The sequence below is a fragment of the Porites lutea genome, chromosome 1, assembly GCF_958299795.1.
Source record: "Porites lutea chromosome 1, jaPorLute2.1, whole genome shotgun sequence".
Taxonomy (NCBI): domain Eukaryota; kingdom Metazoa; phylum Cnidaria; class Anthozoa; order Scleractinia; family Poritidae; genus Porites; species Porites lutea.
Window position 1 is genome coordinate 35,566,943 of NC_133201.1, and position 24,625 is coordinate 35,591,567.

Sequence of the window (24,625 nt, forward strand, 5' to 3'; positions counted from 1 at the left end):
GGCTAATTTTAACTTGCCGATGAACTTACTTAAAAAGTAGGGTTACATTTTTTTTAAATTTAAGGCAAGCTTAGTGCTAAATAAAGGAAAAACAAATTATACCGTCTATGCGTCTATCCTGAGTTTAATTCACAAATGCGACGAGGAAAGCCCATGACCTGATAGTAGAAACTGAATAGATTGGGATTTTATATATTATAGTAAGGGTAATTTTTCAGTTTCATTTTGTTGCAAGTTTCACCGTTTGGAGAATGGAGTAAGTTGAAGATATATAATTGTATTGTATTTACAGGTTTTAAACCACAAAATTTTATCTTTCTCAAAGTCTCAGCCGGGGGTTTGGTCTTAACATATTCTTCAGCTCGATATTCTTATAAACACCTGTATAAAGTGTATTGTGATAGGAAAAAAAGGGAGATCCTAATCCGCGGACAATGTCAGACCCATATCTCACAGATATTCTCTGGTACAGAAGCAATAGATAAAAACCTTCCTGATTTCTGTCTAAATGTTTTTCAACTTTCTCCATCCGTTCCTCTACTCCACATGTTATTGTTTTGTTATTTATACCCGCTTTTTCATGTTTTGAGCAATTAATTTTTTATGTTTCACTCAATTTGGCTGTAAATTTGGCGACACAGCTCTTTTAAATAGTGACTCTAACTCATTCTCAATATTTTCGGGACTCCCATAACCGTTAGTACTCTCTCTCTCCCTTTATGAATAGTCTTTTGTAAGCATTAGAAGGTGGAAAAATAAATTTGAACGCAAGGAGAGAAAGCGCATGAATGTTTATGCCTGCAGTTAGTTGCATTAAACTGGTGATCTTGAAATAAAATGGAGAAAACCATCAACACCATTATCATTCAGGTTACAAAATTGGCAGGCAAGAAGGCTGACAATATAATTATACTAAATGAAATGAGAACAATAATAAATAATTAAATATAAATATAATAATAAGAACAATGGATTGGCAATAAATGTCATTAATAATAGACTGAACATTTCAAATGATTGAAAAAAAAAAAAAAAAAAACTCGTCAACACAGTTCGCAAAACAAATGTCCCTCACAAACAACCCTGACTACTTCTGGGATTCTGTCTGGTTATGGTTTTTTTGAGCGTCGGTAGAAAGATGACTCGGTTCCCAGAAACGGTGAGTGATCCCAAATGTCTACCAAAACACAAAACCATTATCCAAGATCTAGCCAACATACAGGATTTTTAAAACTGCGAGGTTAGGTTTATAACAGAATCGATCTGTTTTCCCCTTGCCTGATAGAAGATTTATTTGCCCATAAGGATTACAAACGGGCACTGTTTGCAAAATAATATAAACTTTTCGATGAAAATAAAATTGTTTGAGAGACGATTTCTCACCTTGCTGTTTGCTCGCGCTCCCCCTCCCTGGCGGTAATAAAGTCCATCAAATATATAAACTCTACTAGTGGACGAATTTTTTTTAGTTAAGCAAATCCAGGTATGAACTACAGATCTTTTTCACTCTGAGATAAAAAATATACATATAAACCAAACAGTGCTCTTCTGAGAAGCAGAAAATCGTCGCTTAAAATCGGCTAGATCGCACCTTCGATCGTCCCCGAATCGATCGCGATACAAACTTATTGAAATTGCCTTATGAAGCTAATAGCAAGCATGTAAGGCCACTATGAGATCTTGAAAATCCTCCAAATCGCTCTCTTCCGTAATGTTTTTGAGAAAAGGAAGCAGTGTTTTGATCCCTGGAACTGCGAACTCGACCGTGTTACGATTGAAATGAGGCACAGCAACAATTTTACCGATGAACTTTTGTGGGTCGTGACGCAAACCGCCTGGACTTGAAAGCCATCATCATTAAATGAACGAATAATGATTTTAGAGAAGTTTGAATATTTAACCGGGTGAAAACGCTTTTACGTTATTAACTTCGTGGTGATAATAACATTAAATTTGAAAAGACATCGATCAAGCTCCGGTCAAAGCATGTAACCAATGTTGTCAAAAAGGAACTTAACAATCTTTGTCCCCTTCGACACTTTTCAAATCAACCAAGCTCTCCACGACTGTTTAACCTCCATAGCGCTAACACAGTGTACGGTGAATTATGCCGTCTCTTGTCTGGCTTTTGTCAGGGTATCGCGATGTTGTTAACTGTTCCATGCAAAGGCCAGAGATGCGAAATACCGAAGAGGAACTCACTATTTTTTCCAAAGGCAGGTACATGTATTTATAACGGATGTGGTAAGATTTACTATAATTTCTTTATCAAGAAACGTTTTCAGCCGTTCCGGGGGGTACTCCTGGGAATTCTTGGTGGGGGTGTGCCGCCGGGTTCTCCAAATCCTGACCTTATTTCAGACTAAACCTGTCATTTTTCAGACCCGCGTTCAGACTTGGCCTCCAAGAATTTATGGCGTCGTTACTTAGATTAGCGGAGCAAAAAAAGTATTTCTTAAAATCCATTTGGAATTCGCATATTTTTCTTTCTTTTTTATTCATTGGGAATTGAAACACTAAATTCGTTCATACACTCCCTTAATTCCCCTTGAAAACCATACCCGATTCCAGGCCAAAATAGGCAAAGTCTTTACCCGTTTACAGATCAAAACGGCGCAAAACCCCTACCCTTTGGGGCGGCACATACCAATATGGCTCATATAGGAGAGTACCCCCCCCCTTGGGTCAGCCGTAAGCTTGCTTGACTTTAGTACAACCAGTTTCATATTTTTCTTCACCCGTCGCTTACAGTGTTACTCTCCGTAAAATGGGAAGAATCTTTTGGGAATTTTGAACAAAGTACAAATTAAAAGTGCCGAAAAAATAAAATCATCATGATAAAAATAGCAGTTACGCCACAAAACTTTTGTTTTTGTGCTCAGCTGACGAAATGCAAGTTCCTGAAAAGCCACAGCATCTGAACACACTCTTTTTTTTTTTTTATAAGAATGTTGTTTTCCAGGGCCAGGCTGAATATTCTTACTTTTTCGCCGATTTTAGGCTGTAAATATTCTTGTATTATTCTTAATAATAGCTTATGACATTTCCGAATTAGAATATATTAAGGTATCAATTATAGTTTTGTTAAATAAAGTTAACTAACTTTGCCGTTTAAAGAAAGGAATAAATTGAAAAGGTATATTTGTATTGTATTTACAGATTTTCACCACAGGAAATTATATCCTTTTCAAAATCTCAGCCTGGAGTTTACTCTTAAAGTATTCTTAAGATTTCGCAAATTTCAGCCTCGATATTCTTATAAAATATATTCTTATAGAAAAAAAAGAGTGTACCTCCTTTGTAGTCTATGCAAATTAGGTATGGTGAAAATGGTTTTTGGTCGGCAGAATTAAAAAATAAATTAACAACCCAGAATCGATAGATGGAGAGATAAATTGTTCAGGTCAAAACACACGCATCACAGTCTAGAATAATGAATTCAGACAATATTTCAATAAAATAAAAGTATCCTGTGTGTGCGTGAAATATAACAAAAATGTTGTGACGCAACAACAACAAAAAACGAAACAAAACAAACCCAAAATTAAATAAGATAAAAAGAAATACTGCCGTATTTATGAAAGGTGTCCTATTGGCCTGCGAAAGCAACCGTTTCTCCTCGCTCTTCGCCGCTGGGGACGTTTCGCGCGGAGGAACTTCTGCGACTCAGCGACAGAAATTCCATACTGACGACGCAAATCAATGTTTACTTAATAAATCCGGTGGTCGTGGGGTTCCAAATGTAAATTTATTCAGTTTTAGGTTTCTCCTGATCAATTTTGGTAAAGTGTTGTGTTCATCTGCGAACGAGCTCCAGCAAAACCAGCCTGTGTACAGCAAAACTCAAATGCTTGTTGTAGAGAAGACTATATTCCACAAATATTGACTGTTTTGTTAGAGATTCATCACGTTTACATTTGACCTTTGTGACCTTTTTGTCTTTTGTCTGTCATTCGTAAACAATAGCTAAAACAATGTAACTACTCCGTCGACCAATCAGGGCTTCTGACTGGATTCTGGACATATTTTACGTCATCAGTATGGAATTTCTGTCGCTGAGTCGCAGACGTTCCTCCGCGCGAAACGTCTCCAGCGGCGAAGAGCGAGGAGAAACGGATGTTTTCGCAGGCTAGTGTCCTATATAAATAAAACTGTTTTTTTTGGAACCCGGGATACTAAAACACGTCAGTCTCTCGCACTGATTGGATTTGTCTCTACAACGCGAAGACAGGTCAGTGAAAAGTGCAGCCATGAGACTGTGTACCATGTTTTTCATCGGTTCCTGGACTAGTCAAGACAAAACCTTGAACGCCGAATCCTTTGACAGAGAAAGCGGAACTTCCCGAAGAATATCTGGATGTTTATCGGATGTTGCAAAGAAATCGCGGATTCACCACTTGCGCAGTCAAAACTATTTTAGGCAGTTGTATTCCTATCGAAACGCACTAGATTTGTATTGCCATTTCTATGTTGTGGAGGCCACTTATGTATGTATTTTCAAGACAAAGATTATGCAGTTTCAAAGGGCGTCGAAAAGATGTATCAAGCGGTTCCGTCCTCTGATCACCGACCTCGAAAATAAATCAAACAGGACGAAGCGCTGGAAGAAAGAATACGCCTCCCGGACTCAGTTCAGCTGTTAGTTTGATGTTTGAAATGAAAAGAGGTAAACAGAATCTTGGAGGGGTGAATTTTTGTCTACGGCTTCGTGTTGACCTATGTTGTTCTTTTGTCGTCGTTAAAATCAACAGGATAGTCGTAAGCTTCTTTGTTAAAAAATGTAGCTTGCACGACTTCTGACCGTTTATTGTTCCTTATTTAATTTTTGGAGGGTTAGGTATGCTTTAGAGGATTTCAAGAAATCACTGAGCTGCATTTGTTTTTAAATAAAGTTTTCATATGGACCACATACAAGAAAGCCTTTCGCTTGGAGGGTTATCACTGGGTTATGTTGTCGGTTTTGTCTCTGTTTGTACTATATACTATTTCCTGTTGTCTTCAGTGTCACGTTTTGGTCATCCTTTCCTGAAATGCACGTACTAAATAATCTTTTTTTTTTTTTTTATCTGTGTTAACCAGTAAAAGCGATACGTTTTTTTGCCGCATCATAAAAAAGCTTAGGGGTTGGAGAAAGCTGACATTTCAGACTATAGTTCTCCGTTAAGTCATTAGAGTTGACATATTATTTTAAACGTGAAAGTAAAATGAATTCTCTGCTCTCAACGTAACTGATATGTTTTGTCACCGCTAATGGTGTAGGTTTTGCATGTACTGATTTGGGAGGTTTACCAACCGCTGTCGCCGACAAACATTGATACTTTCAATGCAAATTTAACATACATTTTCCCTTCAATAAATAAACACGCTTGTGTAGAACTCAAGATCGTAGATTTTAGTGATTGGTGTCATCGGTTAAACTGCGACAACGCGAGTGTTTTTATTCCTTCCGTGCGGGTGATTGGCTTGTTTATCTGGTGATAATTCTGTTTAGGCAGAAATTTCCCAAATTTCAGTTATAGTTGTAGGCTTAGCAAATCTATCTTGCTCTTGCAAAAAAAAGGTGAAAACGAACCAAACAAAAACGCTGAAAGACATAGGACTTCCTTCCTCGGAATTAATTTTGTTCTGGAGCCACGTGACCAGACCCAACCAGGGTCTCTCTCTCGTTCGCTCCGTTGGTTGACGGGTTGCCCAATCATGACTGGGTGATAAGAGTTGTTTTCCCCAAACAAACCCTTCTAATTTTCGACTTAAGAAAATGGCTTTGCATTTGTCAAGGATAAAAAATTCCCATATGTAGATTCTCTGAGTGTTCTACTATCTGTCTAATCATTCGTCCATTGAATCACCTTTGCTTGGAGACAGATATTTCAACTTCAAATTGTTATCGTATTGAGCACTACATGCTGCAGATGCATGGTCATACAGTTCTTTCATAATTCATTTTAGTGATTATGTAAATTATTATACTTTGTACTTACTATCTATATTCTAATTGGCTAAGGCTGCGTGCAAACGGACGCAACATTGTTGGCCAACAACTCCCAACATTGTTGGATGTTACGTGTTGCGTCCGTTTGCACACCCTGTTGCATGTTGTTGCGTGTTGTTGCGCAAAGTTTGAAACCGGTCGAACTTTTCAGCCAACAACTCCCAACATTTCTTTTGTTCCATGATCGCCGAAGTGTAGGGCAACAATGTTGTATTCGTTTGCACAGCTCTTCCAACATTGTTGGGGCCACGCACGCTCATTACGCATGGTTTACAAAGACTTATAGGTTGTATCCTTCCCACGATGCACTGCAGGTCCGAACATATGTTGGGAGTTGTTGCATCCGTTTGCACACTACTGCCAACACGCATGCAACAACTCCCAACATTGTTGGCGCAACAATGATGGGAGTTGTTGGGTCCGTTTGCACGCAGCCTAAGAGCCTACAGTTAATTTTGGAAATCAGCGCAACCTATATACTAGTTAGTTACCGTAAGATTCCGAAAATAAGCCCCTACAAATATAAGCCCCCAAAATCGTAACGTAAAAACCCTCCGTTAAATCACCCCTCCGAATATAAGCCCCCCCGGGGGGCTTGTAATTGGAAATTGTCCTCGAATACGAAGTAACATGAAGCAAAAGTGGTAAATTTCCTTCCCAGTACAAGCTATCCGTACATACGCCCCTCCGAATATAAGCCCGTCAAAAAGGGCCTTTGAAAAATATAAGCCCCGGGGCTTATTTTCGGAATTTTACGGTATCTGCAAGCAGATAACTAACTCATCTGTAGTTTGCGCGCGCAATGCATGATTTCCAAGAGCAAGGTCAAATCGGTTCCGTGCGACGGTGTTTTTGTCGTTATTCATTTTATAACAATGTACAGTAAAACGATTATTAGATTCGTTGGGTGATATCCGGAATAATCAAGGTTTCGGTAAGTGTTATCAGTATCGGCCTTCGGCTCAGCTGATAACACTAACCTCGACCTTGATTTTTCCCGATATCACAATCACCTCATCCAACAATTGTTTATTATACTCATTTCCATGTGTTTTTACAGAGTATGTGTGCGAGAATCACGTGGCGAATATCAGCTGCGATGCCGACAATTCTGTTGTCCATATCATTAATGTCAAGGTCGGGCAGCTCGCAAATTTTGACTGTGGCAATGAGAATGGAAGTTTACTCAACAAGAATGATCAGTGTCAAGCTACCAGAGATGAGAAAGACTGTCTGGCTTGCGCCTTTATGAAGAGCTGCGATGGAAAAGCCGATTGCAGCATTCATGTGGCTCATGATACTTACCTCGGCTTTTATCTCCCGTGCAGAAACCTGAGAATCAACATACCTTTTGTGGTTTTATACGACTGCATAGAAGGTACGTTAACGTTAGCGTGCTGCATTATACACGTTATCGACCTAACGCACTCAAATTTCTGTTTAGAGTAGATACTTTGTTTAAATTTAAATTGACTCTAACTTTTCAGATTTCTTGGACTCTATAAATAAAAAGTAACTTTTGGTAAACATGATCCAAACCACGAAATGTAGCGAAGAAGATTAAGTGTGGTTAAATGTGGTTTAACCATATAGGGGACTTGTGCTCTATTGTTTTTCCACCTTGTATATACTGCTTTTTCGAGAAAGGTTGTCGGAAAAAATGTGCACGCGACAATCCCGAAAGGTAATATGGGATATGATCAATACACTGTTGCTGACACGGTAGCTGTCGAACCTACTTTTGTTGCTTTCCTTTAGCGCTCGCAAACATACGTCCATGGCCTCTCGTGCCATTCTTTCAAATGAGTGGACTCAAAACCACCCACAATACCTTTCGGGATTGTTGCTTGACTTGTGTCCGACAACCTTTCTCGAAATAGCTGTATAAATGTTATGTACACTTAATCAGTAAAGAAATAAAAAAATATAAAAAAAAATATATTAGTTTATTAGTTGTGGAATGCGCACGCGCGATAAACTAGTACGCAAGAAAACTAGTACAAGCCACCTTAAAGACGGGAAACTCTGAGGGAAAGGTTCTCTCGCTGACTTGCAATGATCTCTCACGAGCAATGGAGAGAGGTGTAGTGATGATGTTAGTCTGAGCTGATTGTTTTACGGCCTTCAATACGGCCAGCTAAACTACACTCGTTGGATTCGCCGACAGCTTTCTGAGATGTTTGCTTTGTTATCTCTCCGACTGGCACCAGTTTTTTCAGATAGAAGCCAGGAAATCCAGTCTTTCGTCTGCAGACTTTGGTGTCCCGCGGGGTTCTAAACTGGGCTACCTCACCCTCAACTTATAAGTAGCTTGCGTAGCAAGTGCTTGGATGCTACGCATGTTAACTTATACGTGGCCGACCTGCCAAAGTCCATGCTACCAATAGGCAGATGATACAGCCTTTTTTTCGCATTTTGCTAAGGAATTCTGCTGCGGAACTGAACCCTTCTATCTCTAGTAAGCTGATAACAACTTGGCTCTCAATGCGTAGAAGACTAAGCGGAAGATATCACCTATTAAATTAATGTTGGACAGCCACTGTAAAGGAGAGGGCCATCAATCCACTTAGTTGCTTGGGACAGATTTTAAGAGCACTTTATATGGAACGTACACATCACTGGAACACTAGCATCGTAAATTGTTCTAGTAGTTAGTTATGATGAAATTATAAATATAATCAGTTTGTTTTAATTTAAGTCTATATTATAATTTTGTTTTCACGCCTTTGTTACGTTGCGCTTGGTTGTATTAATTTGAATTGACAGGATCAGAGATGTACTATGTAAAAATTTGTGGTTTTGGCGAGGAGCCAGCTGGTGGGTGTACTGTATAAGGTCTTTGTCATCATCATTATTTTTGCTATTATTAGTCACTAAAGTAGAGCACGACCACTTTGGTCTCCCGGTGCGCATGGGACGTCTTGGATTTACAGATCCTGTAGTGACCTCATCTTCTGAATACAAGGCTTCAATCAAAGTTACTAATCCGCTCGTGAGACGAATTGTTGAGCAAGGGCGCCAGCCTCCAGATGCCTCAGAAATTCGAACACTGAAACTGAGAAACGAAAACAAAAAGACGACTGTCTAAGCGAGAGGCTAAAGCAGGCAAAGAACTCCCTGCCGACAAAAGCTAAGCGAGCTGTTGAGTTAGCTACAGAGAAGGAATCCTCAAATTGGCTGACCGTGATTCCCCTGAAAGAGCTGGATTGCAATCTGAATAAGAAGGATTTAGAGATGCAACCAAGTTACGGTGCTACTGAGAAATATATGACACGCCTATGATCTGAGCATGCGGTGTTCAATTTAGCGTGGATCACGCAATGGTGTGTCGGCGCGGCGAGTTCATTATCCAGCGCCATGATGAACTGTGCGACTCGGAAGCAGAGACGCTAAGGATGGTCTGTAATGATGTGGAAGTAGAGCTGGTCCTTCAGGAGGTCACTGGGGAGACATTAAATCATGGCGCTAACAAAGCCTCTGATGCCCGTTTGGATATTCATGCTCGAGGTTTTTGGGACAGACAGAGATCTGCATTCTTCGACGTTAAGGTGTGTCACCCTAATGCAGACTCTTACAAAGACTTGACTCCTAAGCAGATCTACAAGATGCATGAGAGCGAGAAGTGGCAGTATGCGGAAAGAGTAATGGAGATCGAACAGGGAACGTTCACTCCCCTAGTTTTCACGACCACAGGTGGAATGGCGGATGAGTGTGTTAAGTACCACAACAGACTTGTGGAGCTGATCTCAAATAATGCTTGAGAGGCTCAAGATCCAGATGAAAACAGCTAGACTTTGTTGACTAAGATGTACAGATCGAAAATATTCGAGCCTGCCCGAATTATTCTTTGTTTGTTTTTTTTTTTTTTCAGGGACTTTTTAAAGAATTAAGAATTTAGGAATAAGAGATTTTATTTTTATCTTGTTTCTTTTTAATATCAGAGACGGGTAGTTCTCTTTTGTAATGACTTAATTTAAAACTCTGGACTGCCTGTGAGAGTTATTGATCGCATCTGATCCGCAAGGAATGTATTTGAGAAATCGTTATTGACACAGTGATTGTATTTGTATGATTTATATAAATCTTAATGTTGTGTAGTACTTAATTCTTACTTCAAATATTTCGGTAAATTATGCACATATTTTTAATTGAATAAAATTGTTATTATTATCATTATTAGTATTATTATCCTCATCATCATTAATATGGGTAAGTTTGCCAAATATGAATGATCCTTTTAACCTAAATAAAACTGTAATTTAATCAAAGGGCAAGTAATTAGTTTAACTATATCCGGATCTTGTTTACTGTGGGTAATGTCGACCGAGATATCGGTCGACATAGTGGTTGTAACCTGATATTTAATTCTACAAATAGCATCTTCATCTTCAAATCTTGTAATACAATATAAATGGCTTGTAAAATAAATGAATGGAGGAAAAAATAAACAATAAACAATCCTTTTAAAAGAATCTTAGATTTCAAATAACATTTATTTAATAAAATACACTTGAAACGTTGCTGGTTCATCTGTGATTCACGTACAATGAAAATTAATAAAAACATTATGAATTCAAAGCACGAAATTACTCAGATGTTAAAACTTTATTTTATAAGGGCAACAATATAATGGCTTTCTTGTTTGCTTAAATATTAATATAACTTTTATTTTTTATATTTGCAGATAAGGGTGTATCCACAACAACGCGCCTTAGTTGCTTGACACATCCTCCTCCCACACGACCAAAAATGACTACTAAAGTCACTGAAGTACCAAAATTTCCAAACGATACTACGGCTACAGGGAAACCAATTAAAACTTGGAGGAGACGTCGTCCAATGGCTTGCAATATTTCTGATGAAGTGGATGTAGATCCTGCATTGACTGTCCTAGGAGGCAGCCACGCTGTATTTCTTTATCGTCCTTTTTGCCTGGTCGTGGTCTTCATCTCCAGCCTTCGGTTCATTTTTGAAACGCTGCAACATTTCATCGATGGGTGAAATGCAATATCAGTTTTTAGATTTCTCCTTTTTTTATATATATATATATATATATTTTATTTTGATTATGCGGTAAGTCCTTATCGCATGAATTGAATTTCGGCATACCCCAAGGCTCCGTGTTAGGCCCAGTCCTCTACCTTCTCTACACATCACCTACGATTGACCTGCACCCATCCAAACCTCTTATTTCATTGGTCCCTATAACCTGCACTACCTATTGTTTTCAGTGATAGGGGCATTGTTATGTCACCAACCCAAATTTTTTACTTTTAGCCCAGACTGATTATAACAAGTCCTCATGTTAAATGTTAAATGTTAAATGGCGTCAGGGCGCTCGCCATCTCCGTCCTTGACCTTTGGAATCAGCTACGCGACGACATTAAATCTATTGACAAATTAACAACTTTTAAATCAAAGATGAAGACCTATTTTTTAAATATCGCTTTCAAGAATTAATTTTTATCTAAATTTCATTTTTGCATTTTTATTTTTTACTATCGTGTGAATATTCTGTAAAGTGCATAGAGCTGCTGTATATGCGCTATTTAAATGTTAATTATTATTATTACCTACGATGTAAACAAATGGACACATGAGAACTTTCTTTTTTTTAATAAGCGTAAGACCGAAGTTGTAATATTTGGAACGGACGCCAGCTTTAAGGTTTACGTAGAAAATTATGGATTAACTTGGGTAAGTGATTTTAAGTACTTAGCCGTTGTTCTTGACGAACTCAATTTACCTTAATTAGAAGGCACATGTTAAGTTGCTAAAGGAGGTAGGAGAAGAGTGGGAATGTTGGAACGGACCCCGGAAACTCAAGACACTGACAGTAGGTGCAGCCAACACTCCGTATAAGTCGCTTATAGTTCCGATTTTTTTTGTTACTTTGATAGTGTTTGGTCCTGCTGTAACAAGTGCGACGCAGACGGTCTTGAAAGCCTCCAATGTCGAACAGCCAAAATCGAGTAGTTCAACTGAAACTGCCATGCAGATTTTAAAATGGGTGCCACAGAGGCAAACATGTCTGCAAGTTAGTTAAGAAATGCTTAACCTATACTGTCCCTCATTTTCTTCGTTATTATTTCACCTTCAACCGGGATGTCGTTTCCAGAATTACGCGACAGAGTAATTTCCCTCGTATCGCGCAATTTACTACTTAAGCCGTCAATAGAGAGTTCTTTTACAATGGAGCCTTAATTTACGATAAATTTTTAAACTCTGAGCTCTTTGTTATGTCGACGATGTAATTTCCTGCCTTCTCATTCGTAAATTTTTATTCCTATTAATCGTGAGAGGTTAAAGAATTTGGTGCTTGACATATTCTATGTCCATGTATCAATTAGGTTAGGTTTGTTTTGTAATAATTTTCGGTTGTTATTGTTAATACTCTTGTTTCTATTGTAAATAATTTAGTTTTCAGAGCCGCTATTGATAACAGGGCCTGCCTGGAAAGTCAGTTTAAAACAGTGTATCAGCACTTTTCCCGTTAATTAATTTAGAAAAAAATTTCAGACAATTTTTTAATGTTCTCTGTCCCCAAAACGCGAACATGCAACAGAGACCTGGGATGAAAATTTACAACTTTTTGGTTAAAGCCTTCAGTTTAGGAAAGGATTATTTAAAACATTTAAAGAAAGGCTTAGAAGAACATGTCTGGTTGCAGCAAAACTAAAACAAGTATCATAATGTTTTGTTTCGTTATTGAAACGCACAGAAAAACTTAATGGGCTATTTTTAAATAATAGTTTAAGTTATGAACTTTAATTCAGTTACCAAATCTTAAATAAAGCTGTAACTTTTAATATAAAGGTTTCGTCTTGATGCACGGTGCACTTCTCGCAGAATTTTGGCACACTCTCTCGTCAGTGTTGTCGGGGTCTTTGAGTAAATAATTCTTTTAACTTAAAACTTTGCTCTTCAGCGTTGATTCTCCAAAAGGTGGAATATGATACCCATTCCTCACGCAGCTGAATTGTTAATAAGCCGGCGTCAAAATTTCCCGCCAAACGTGACAATTTTCGCAGAAAAAGGAGTCAGTGAAAGAGTATCCAAACGGAAGCATATAAATCGGAAGCTTCTAACTTCCCCTTGTTTGTTTAGAACCATGCTGGGGTTTCTTAGCCATCCAATCAGAAGCAAAGAACATCTTGCCCCAATATGGAATCAAAGAATTGAAGGTATCCCCGCAAAAAAATAGCTTATAACGAACTCTTGAAGTCCTTAATAGTTCTCCAAGTAATCAAGTACATCCACAACTCAACAGTACACGTTGAGACCTTTAAATTTGTTATATAACATAATCAAAGGCAGGGAACAAAAACATTTATATTAACAGGTAACGGAGTCGAACGAGTCATTTGCGCGGACTAACTTGCACTATGGCGTGTACAAATAATTTTCAGTTGCGAATACTTCCCGTAAAAAATCTTCGTGCTCGATAAGTAGTTTTCCGTCTTAGTGGTCATTTCAAAACATGCTATATGTTATTCTGAACGGACTTTGTCCATTGCTCTTAATATTAACATAGCCAGCTTTGAAAACTATCAGGTAAAACATAAGGTCGCGTAATGTAGACGTAAACTGTTTTTAGCACGCGCTAGCTGGTGACTCTAGTTAAGCCAGGGGCCCGTTTCTCGAAAGTCCCGATAATTAACGGGCCCGGTAAGCTGTCTCCGTTTACATTGAAGATCGAGGTTTCAATAGTTTTCCATCTAAAATGATAAAACTATGAGTTAATGAAACAAAATGGAGTAGTTTGCTAGCCAGGACCCGCGTTCCTATTCTTTATATTTCGGTTTGAATATTTGATTTCGGGCCCGAAAAGTTACCGGGACTTTCGAGAAACGGGCCCCTGCAGGCACGTAAGATGCTTATCATGATTAGCCGGCTTTGTCCTGTTCGGAGTAAGTCAATCCTGGTCATTTTGAATTCCGATTTTGGTCAAATTGTACTTCGTAAAACTGTAACTACCCTTTGTAGCACTTCGTTTACATCGCGATACAAAGTTTTAATAACACTAGCGCTACAGTCTCGCGTATCAGTGATTCCATTTTAGGGAGTAGATCTTGATTGGTTCTCCGAAGAACCCCGGCATTGGATTAGAGTTATACACTTAAGGGCTATATGCTTCTGATACCAATTAAAGTATTATTTGTTTGTCCAATTAGTTCAAAAGCAATTGCTTTAAATGGCCGGTATCAATGAGTGATTTTCTATCCTCGCATTTCGTTTACCTTAAACTGGATCCTAAACGTTGGAAAAAATGTGTTTCTTTTTCTTTCAATGGCTCTCTTTATGGCAATTGTCTCTACACGCCTCAAAGTTTCTATTGTCACAGTCTGCGCAATTGTTTTAATAATCTAAATCAGTCCTTTTAAAGGTTACGGTCACTGTACGATAGAAATAAGGCAATTACGTAATGAGGTTCTAGGTAGACTACTCCGACTGCTCTGCAAAAAATATTCCTGCAGTACTTTTACTTTTTTTAGTGGAATAGTTCATACTCCGTGTTTTAAAGTTGTTTAGCATTAGGATTTCAATACCTCTGTGTCCGTTTGGTTTAAAGCGGTAGAAAAGTCAAAAGCAGGGTTTTTTTTACTGGTTAATGATCGTGTAAGGTTAAAGCACTGCTGGAATTGATTTATGCATCTTATAACATCTTAATTAATCGAGTTCCCTCCACGCTTTTTCGGGACAATTCTCTGCTTCTTAGTTGCTTGTTCCGAAGCATGTTGATTTAAATTAGCTTTTGTTCCACCAAAGCTCTTTAATCTTAACACAAGAAATTACAAGCTATGTGTTTTGCTAAAGTTCTTTTTCGTGAATATAATCTGCAAGTTATTTTTAAGTCAAAACAAACCACATAATCGATGAGCGTTTCTTTAATGAACTTATAAAGATTATTTCTTGAACTATAGAATTACTCTACAGGAGCCTTCAAACTTGCATTAAATTTTTCAGATTAGCGATCTACCAAAAATTCATATCTAGCCTTAACTATGCTGAAATCATGTTATTTCAAGTGCTTTGATTACGGTAAATTTCGCTTAAATCCTTAATTTGTGGAGGAAAAAACCCGCGACAAAACACGTTGCTTATTTACTTACAAATTTCTCGCTTTTATTTGAAAGAACATTCCCGCAAACTGGGACCTTCAAGAAGGAAATAGAAATAAGGTTTAGTATTGTATGCAACCCTCGTATAAAGATATAACTTACAAAGCAGAAAACGTATGAGGATTTCTATGTGCATAAAAAATTCCAAAATTTACTTCCATCGGTGTCCTACTGGGCATCGGTAATTTTATTTAACGAACCCAATAAATAATTATCCTCAAAATTTTAAAATTTACGGGGCAAAGCAACGACACTTTGCTAAAGCTTTATATTTGAAAAAGGAAGGGTGAGGGTGCTATACGAGACATCCGAGCTAAAATTACAGGTGTACACTTAGAGCATGCCTCAAGGATTAAAAGATTTTTTGTATGGTCAAAATATTTACCTGGGGATATAGTTTTTAAGCCTTCACCAATTGTTATGTATAATTAATAATAAAGTAATTGTACTCGGAAATTCGATTTTCAAGACTTTAAAAACCCATGAAGCCAATTAATGAGAAGAGTAGTGCTGTAATTGGACCGGTGTTATTTCTTGCCAACTCTTTTGCTTTGGACCGACCAATTTAAACGCAGTAGTGAATGATACTTTGCCGTGTTAACAGTGTTTTGAGTTCAGCAATAGCTCTGATAATCTGCGCAAGGAAATTATGTTGTATTGGCGACGATGGATAATTTTGATAACAACTGCCTTCACCATAACAGGAGTTCTTGCAAGTAGGTTGTTGTAAAACTTACAATACTTTCAACTTGGATGCATTTTTTTACTGTATAGAATCACTGGGTGAACGGCTTTCATGTAAGGTTCAATAGCTGTTTTTATCCGGTTTTAAGTGGATACACTGAGTGAATTTGATTCTTCTTTATGACAGATAACAAATCAGTAAATATTTATACCAATGCACCGTTACTGACTGAATTCCTTTGACCAAATTTACTTTTGACATTGTGGAAATTGGTAAGAGACATTTGTTCTCAAAATTTAGTCAGCGAAGCAATCTATTGGTATCTTCAAGCGATAACAAGGAATTTTCACATCATAGTGGGAAGAGAATGTTCGGTTTTCATGTCACTGTCTTTTTACCGATTTGAATCTTATTCATAGACTTTTCTTAAACAGATTTTGAAATTCGTTTTTTTTAAAGAATGCCAAAAAATCCTTAATGAAAGAAAAATACCATCGCTGTTTTGAAAGTATCTGAGAAGTTGCTTGTTCTGTCGTTTTACACCACACAATTAGCCACCCCCTTTAGTTCAAAATCATCTTTTTGAACTGTCTTGAGCAGAGTACGTTCAGTGTTCTTGAATTAAAAAGTTTGATAAAAGGAATAAATTCCATTATTACCTAAGTTCTAAAGTAAGATGACGGTAAAAAACAAATATTTTAACCTGATAAGAATTCTATTTTACTAATTAAAAGCATTCATTTTTTCTTGAGCCTCAGTTTTAATTTACGTAAGCGAAGATAAATTTTGAAATCATTATGGTCGAAAAACCGTTTATTAATGATCTTTATTAGAATACTTCTTGTGATGTTCAGATAAATATTTTCAGCTTTTCATCTAAATTCGTAATTATTTGCAAGCTAAATTCTTCCTCTGTAATCACCGAAGAACGTTATTTTTAAGGGTTAGGCGAAATTATTTGGAGACTGTTTTTAAGAATTCACCTTTACGTGTAAAATTATATATTACGTATTTTTAATAAACATAGGATGTTGTTTACTTTCTCACCACAGTACAAGCTGCTATAAACTCGTAAAAGTAAAATGTGATTTTATGTACCTGCTCGTCGCTTGTTATGACAGTTTAGTTTTATCCAGAAAATTACCACATAGAATTTTCAAACAAATTCTAACCAAAGTGTTAATCACGCCAAAAGATAAAAGATAACATCAGTGTAATAACGTAATTATGGATCCAAACCGAGAAAAGCTCGGCGAATATCTAATCTGATGCAACAGGAGAAAAAATTGTTCCTGATTACTGAGAGGTGTACTGTACTATTTCTTAATCAGGGTAATGATTTCAAATTTGTTTGTAGATATGAGGGACATTCGCAGCAAATACGTGTGTGAAAATGATGTCATGCATTTGAGCTGTACATCGCCTAAAGTACTCAAGATTCACGGAGCAGACTATGGTGGGTCAGAGGTTTCCGTCTGTGGCGAGGGAAAAGTATCGAACGTATCATGCAAAGTTATAGACAGAACAGACAAAATAAAGTTCGCATGTGATAATAAATCAAGTTGCTCCCTTGTAGCAATGACCCACATTTTTGGTGATCCTTGCCCAAGCTCAAGCAGGTACCTTAATGTCATCTATGCCTGTGGTAAGTTCATATTCGTAATTGCAGTCTGTGCTGTTTTGAATTTTGAAAGAATGCTTTCCTGGAGTAATGTCAAAGGAAGTAATTTGTGTTCAATTTTGTCTGTTCTGAGGCAACTTCCCACTCTTTAAAACCTTTTTTAGCGATTGTTTTAAGCCACTGACAGTAAGTGAATAGCTGTAAAACATATTATGAATAATTATGAATAATCTTTCACGAAACCTTTATTGCCAATAGGCCATTTCCGAGTTATTTGCATGATGAAAAGCTTTGTAACCTTAGCTTTGAAACTAAGGCTTGGGCAACTCGGAAATGGCCTGTTAGGGTTTGTTTACTGTGTTATTGATACAATGAATAGAATCGTCTAATGTAATATCGAGCGTCAATCAAAAGCAATTAGACGTGCTTCAAATTTAGGTGAACTGCTTAAATAGTGCTCAATTATAACCTGCTAATTAATTTTTGTAATGTTTCATTGGATATAAGAGCGACCACCGGTTACCAAAGCGCACGTTGAGTGAAAACGGGCATCCTGGAAAACCTCAGAAATTCAGACAGGAGAGAGGGAACAGAAAGGACACAAACTCTATGTTATTTTTTTAAAAGATGTAGAAGAAATTAAATTATGTGATGCTTTGTATTTCACTATTTAGATTTAGTGAAGCCACCCGATGCTGCAACGACTCCTCAGTCTTCAATTGCAACTACTAAAGGATTGAATGCATCAGCAATGAACCTCACAACCTCCACAAATACGACGCAGCCATCATCAACAGAACCTTCAGAAAAGAACATACATGCACATGTACTAACCACCAGACCAGACAAGAAAACTGCCAAGACCCAAAAATTCGTGCCAGTGTTTGATCCATCCAACAACTTCGATCTAGAACCCATTTTTGACTCAGCTCAGGGCATTAAATGTAGCACCGGGGGAATTTTCTCCTTGGTTTTGATGACCTCTGCAATTTCATTTTTGAGGTTATAGATTGTGGAAGGCTTTGGACTGCCGATTTGAAAACAAGTCACTGTTTTGCATACACTTCTTTAAAAGATGTTTTAATGTGAAATCTAAAAATACATTTATGCTAGATTGTTCGGTGTGTATCATTGCTGAGTATTTTTACGGGGGCTGTGTTGTAAAATAAGAAATGATTAAAATTACTAAGCGATGCTACACACAAAAGATTTCAGAAGCTATTAATAATCCAGCTCTTATGTGCGAAACTTTTACTGAGAAAACTGTAGAGTTGAGGAACGTGTGACAGTTTTCTAGCCGGTGACGTGAAAGTGGTAAGACTGTGATTGGCCAAATTAACGACAGCTTGTCAAACCAGTTTTCCAAACAACGCAGGTGCCGTTCGAAAATAAGTCAACGATCAAATACATATTTTTCAGAACTGTGAGAATGAAAGTGATCTCTGCTTTAATCAAAACTGTTGCAGGAGCTTTTTGCTCGTCAATTTATGGAGAACCTTTCTGAAAGGGCGCAAATAACGGCTAAGACCCTCGTGGAAGAACTAGAACGTGGTTGGCTCAGGAGCTTGGTGTCTTCTCGCTTAGCCAAGTATTACATTTTACAAGTGAAAGGTTGTAAATACTCCATTGACAATATATTTGCCTTGCCAATAAAAGAACACGATCTTTTTTCACTGACTTCAGTGACTTCAGGTTAATTTCCTTTTTTGGTTCTATGTAACCATTTTTTCTTAGTTTGCTCTCTTAAATCTACGATTTGATCGATCGTTAGCGTTTACTGGAAACGTCTCCTTTGCCTCGCACCTTCCAGTATAGAGCAACCACAACACTTGATGTTTGTTTTGAACGGAGATTAAAATTAGCGACGGTTATTATGATCGTTTTGAAGTAGCTCAAAACTAGATAACAAAAATATTGTACCTCTGCTTTGATCTGATGAGTTACTCAGTCGCATATTCAAAACAATAATAAAAATAATAATGCATGGAAAGAAAGCAAAGAAAATGAAGAAATCGAAATGCAGTTCGGCTAATTGCTACAATATTTTGCTATCTTTAATTTGCTTTGAATGTAATTGTTCGTTGAGGTTAATATAACGAATCCCCTCCTTCGTCTCCTCTGTTCATGAGCTCATCTCTCGTTGTCTCAATATCAAAGGAAACACTTGACATAAGACATGTTTGTCGTGTGTGATACGGCTTTCCTTAACTCTTGGCCTGCCAGAAGAGGCAAAGGTCAAAACTAGACAAATTTTCCAAATAAGCAAAATAGTACTATGTGAAAAAAACTCAAGAGGCTTGATTTGAATGGTGGTACCGGTTTTAGTCGTCATGTTCAAAAGTTAGAATTTATCATTCACCCTATGGCTGAAACAGACAGAGACTATACTAACGCGTAGAAGACAAAGACCAATCAATAAATTGTAAATTTAGCTACGTTTTGCTGCCAAGAAAGTGCAAGAATGTCTGTGTACGTGACATGTACATAATCAGAAACTTTAAAGGGGCTACGTAACGAGGATATTGCTTTCATAGGTCAATTCTATACTTGATCACGAAGTCATTATTTAAGCCCTTTTTTATTACCAATACACAAAATGCTCCCCTAGAGTTATGAAGACGATCAAACTAATTTCATCAGGGAGCACTAAACATTTGGCGATTTTTGCATTCAGCATTGAACCAAAAATGAAAAAAGAGTTGGCTTAACTTCTTCAGTCAAGTCTTAATCCATGTCAATCCTTGCCATTCGTTGCAACTGACGACAGGAAACAGGTTCTTTGCCTAAATATAGTCTTCAGAAACAAAACTGGACCATAATTTTGATAATTCAGTCGACGCGAAGACAAATTATTAACTTTTTATATTAATCAGATAGCAAGTAGCGTGACATAGCCCCTTAAAGACTTCTGTAACCTGGCCCCGTTTGTTCAAAAGATGGATGGCACTATCCACCGGATAAATCACTATCTAGCGAATAAGTACAGTAAAAACCCGCATATAAGAACGTAGTAATTTAAGAACCTACAGGCTGAATTTGGCATTTGGCATCAAAATTCTGAATTGTAATCGCGCGAGAAAGTTCTGACAAAGAGTTATTGTGCATATGTTTTCTTTATTCTGTATACAAGCATTTTTGTTAGAAGTACAATATTTCTACCAACGGTTACACTATGACAACCTCTGAAAAATAAGAACCATTGAGGATCTGATTAGCCTTTGAAAAACCGGGGAGCAAGGGTGGCGCAGTGGTGAGAGCACTCGCCTCCCACCAATGTGGCCCGGGTTCAAATCCCGGGGTCGACGCCATATGTGGGTTGAGTTCAGTTGTTGTTGGTTCTCTCCCTTGCTCTGAAAGGTTTTTCTCCGGGTACTCCAGTTTTCCCCTCTCCTCAAAAACCAACATTTCCAAATTCCAATTCGACCAGGAATCAGGTAAACCAAGAACAACTATGTGGATGTGCTACCTGCAACTCGTTATTTATTTATTTAACTACCCTAAAATATAAGAACCTGTTCAGCCTGACCTCGAAAATTCTAGGTTCTGTTATGCGGGTTTTTACTGTATTACAGAAACCAATTGAGCTATCCACTGGACAAGGATTTATCCAGTGGAGAGCGTTATCCAGCTTTTTACAAATTTGGGCATGGAGGTCAAAAGTTACTAAAAAAGTATAATCCTTTCTCAAATCAGCCAAAGCCTCAAAGAGGGAGATTATTCTTATTGCATTCGAGGTACGAGAAGGCAACCCTAAGTTGTGTTGGGTGTTCTATGCATTATTGGGTGTCCTGTGCAATTAACAAGAGAGAGTTTTTTTTTCGAGATTGCATTTGTCGTCGTCGACACACGTTTGCCTCCACTGAGGCGCTTGCTTACGTTTTGCCTCACTTTGACGCGCTAACTCCCGTGGTGATTCGAGTATCCTCGGCGTTTTGCCTAGTCCCTAGGCCTCATTTTTCCTCGCGGCCAAAGCGTTTCGGGTCACGTGGTCCAAGCGAAAATGTGAGGCCTAGACAAAGATCCTCAAAAGTGAGACAAAAGTGAGACAGCTCAATGGCGATGGTAAACAAGACCACTGTTTCGAATTTCAAAGTTAAAAATACATCGCTAAAACACACAGATGGGAAAGGAATCTTCAAAAGAATCCTTAGTTTTCTTCAAGATGACAAAGGAAGGCTTTTCCGGCGTTATAAAATTGTTCTTCGAGGAATTTAAAATGCACGGAATTTTTATCACGGCCGATCGGAGCGCTTTGCTTGTTTTGAAACGCCACCAAGCAGCGATGTTTTTGAAGAATTTTCAGGTACATTTTGCACTCTATAGTCAAGAAAATTACGCATTTGTGAATATTTTATCTTTAACGTTTTATACATTTTGAGATCGGCTTGAGCGCCCTGATTTGAGATTTGTGTTGAATAATTTTTGCCATGTGCTCAGCCGATTTTACTTGCGTGAACGGATCCACGAGCCAAATTTGTGTCACGCGAATTGTTTTTAAGGATTAATTTATGGGATTTGAACAAAAATTTTCGAGAAATAATTCCTCTGTCTATTGTTATGTGTTCTTTCATTGGTTAACATTTGCTCAAAACACGATCCTGAGACAACGCATGCAAGTTGAATTTAATGCTTCTCACATTTATAATACACGCATCACTTCTGTGAACGTCGGCAGTATAAATCTTCATAGGACTATGAATAACATTCTGATGACTTTTCAAAGCCGGTCGGCAAAAGTCGATCCTACAAATATCCACAAGAGTGGTTAATAACCAAAATCTCCTGCTGCCTGCTGGCTTGCTGCTCACAACATTAACGTCATCTTTCAAAAAGTAACGCGCGCTTGCATATTCTTTTTTTGTCTAGGCGTTTCCCGCCCGTTTGCCTCGGATACGTCACCGAAACGAATTGACCGCGAGGGACTGGGAAAACGCCGGACAGGGACTAGGCAACTCGGCGTTCATCTTTCAAACGTTTGCTGGGGGTCTGCTAGTCTGTCTTCGTGAATCGTTTATCTTTTAAAAGTGTGCTGAATCTTCGTAAAGCGAACATATTTAAGAGTTTGCTTAAAGTCTACTATCGATCTGTGTTTAATGAATCTTCCAAAGCGTTCATCTTTCAAAAGTGTGCTGAAAGTTTACAACCTGGGTAAAATTTTACTTTGGATTAAGCCTTCATATTTTTCATTGGAAAATGCGTGCTGCTCCTGGTGTATGCATCAAACCGGGTTGTTTAGCTCGGCGTCCGTAGTGCCACAAAGTAAATTCACCGGCGAGTTGTGAAGCTCAGCGTCTGTTGTGCCACAAAGTAAATCTACTGAGTTGGGTAGTTAGGGCGGCCGTTATTCCACAAAGTAAATCTACCGAGATGTGAAGCTCGGTGGCACCATTTCATCATGACTTGTGATATTTTCGGCACTGGACAAACGAACATTTTAGCTCTGTGTTATTTATTCCGAAAAACGTGACCAGCCCACATTAGCGCCACTCAAGCCACTGAAATCAATACACTCGACCAAATTACTGGAAAAGTTATTGACGTGAGCCGCACACACATTCCACTGAAGGCTTTGATTATTCCCTTGAAACGTGGGAAATTAAGAGGTGTAGTGTAAGTGAACCAGTGTTAAAACATAATCATTATGCCCCGGCATTCACCACAAAAATGTGGTTTTGGGTCGTTCTTTAATATCATCACAAGTGAAGAAGACTTACCAGTAACCGTTACCGGCATTTTATCTCGGTAAATTTCAGTAATTGTCTACAAGTGGAATTCCCAATATTAAATAAAATTAATGATTACATCTAAAACTTTGTCAACCGTTTGCTTTTTAACAGTACTTGGGCCAGGTTGTTCAAAGCTGGGTTAAGATAACCCAAGGCTAGGAGGGCGAAATTTGAACTCAGATGTGAAAGCTTCATTTTGCCAACTAGTTGATGATTAGACGCTCTTAAAAATAACTGAGAAAATTATCCAAAGAAAAGTTCTAACAAAAGAAAAAGAAACTCGGGTCAAGCGCTGATAGGCCTTCGAACAACTGCACCATGTAGAACATCTATTGCGCCAGTAAAACAAAAAGTTATTTTTACACGCCCGAAGGCTCTGGCCTGTGTCTCCCCAAAATAACAAGCACTTGAGACGAACCCTACGATATCATGCTGTTCACTAGCCTTCAAAACCTTTTCATTATGATATACAGTTTAAATCGAGGTTTCGTTGCGCGCAACCCTTACGTTCAAAATATGCCATAATCATAGTTATCTATCGCAAGAACCATCCACCCTTTCCCCTCAACTGCTACCTGTACGCCTAGCAAACATATCAAACGCACTCTCCTAAGCTCCGATTACTCCTAGTTACGGTAGACATTTGTTCTCGAACGCCTAGTAATTCAGGAACAAGTCAGAAATTCTGAGTAGGGGCCACACCTTTTTCTCAAGCGTTTCGCAGAGGCCTTACCGCTTGCACATTGTGTTGAGTGCATCCCAACAGGAAATTTAGTTGCTAAGGCCTTATAATATCTTACCCCCTTTAGGTTGGCCATTTTGGTTCACAAGAACAAAAAACGTATCTCTTCGCCATGCTCTAGACTCGGTTTTTTTCACGAAAATTCTGCGAAAAAGAGAAATTCATCGTTTTTCAAACAACATGGCCTTCTTCGGACCTGTTCACATTTTCCTTAGACACCAATGTTCATATAATCTCTGCCTCTACTTCTGATAGAAGAGAGCTTTTGAGGATAATCACGGGTGAGTGCTTAGATATGAGTGGTAAAAGGGATTTGCCCACCTGGTGTCTGGAAGTAAAGATATAACAGAGAATGATGTCTTATGGTGCGGTGTCGAGTAAGGGAGAGATTTTTCAAATCATTTATCTTTTAGCGCTTGCTGTTTATCAAAGCAACTTAAGAAAAAGTGTTTTTTTCAGCTGTTTTCCTTGTAAAATAGTGTTCTTGTACTCTTTATGTGTTACCTATAGTTATTTGCTAATCGATCGGCCGTGTTCATCTTGCGAGAAAAGAGAATGGTTGCAGAAAATTGTTCTTCTTAATTCTTAAAAATGTTCTATGCAACCAGGCTCCAATTTTGAAGCACGGATTGGTGCTGTGCCTCAACAGAGGAAAAACAAACAAACCAAAAAAGACAAAACAAGACAGAAAAAAACAACAAAAAAAAACAAAGACAAAACAAACAAAACAAAAAAGT

General features: G+C 38.0%; 2 protein-coding genes across 2 annotated transcripts; both read left to right on the plus strand.

Annotated features, from left to right (window-relative positions):
* The first annotated feature begins 1,968 nt into the window (after positions 1-1,968).
* Positions 1,969-11,034, plus strand: LOC140949162 (uncharacterized). The gene is made up of 3 exons (XM_073398394.1): positions 1,969-2,220; positions 7,053-7,370; positions 10,677-11,034. The coding sequence occupies exons 1-3, from the start codon at positions 2,145-2,147 to the stop codon at positions 10,991-10,993; spliced, it is 711 nt and encodes a 236-aa protein (XP_073254495.1). The 5' UTR covers positions 1,969-2,144; the 3' UTR covers positions 10,994-11,034.
* Positions 11,035-13,103: 2,069 nt separating this feature from the next.
* Positions 13,104-18,538, plus strand: LOC140928851 (uncharacterized). The gene is made up of 3 exons (XM_073378657.1): positions 13,104-13,176; positions 17,157-17,444; positions 18,095-18,538. The coding sequence occupies exons 1-3, from the start codon at positions 13,104-13,106 to the stop codon at positions 18,427-18,429; spliced, it is 696 nt and encodes a 231-aa protein (XP_073234758.1). The 3' UTR covers positions 18,430-18,538.
* The last annotated feature ends 6,087 nt before the right edge of the window (positions 18,539-24,625 follow it).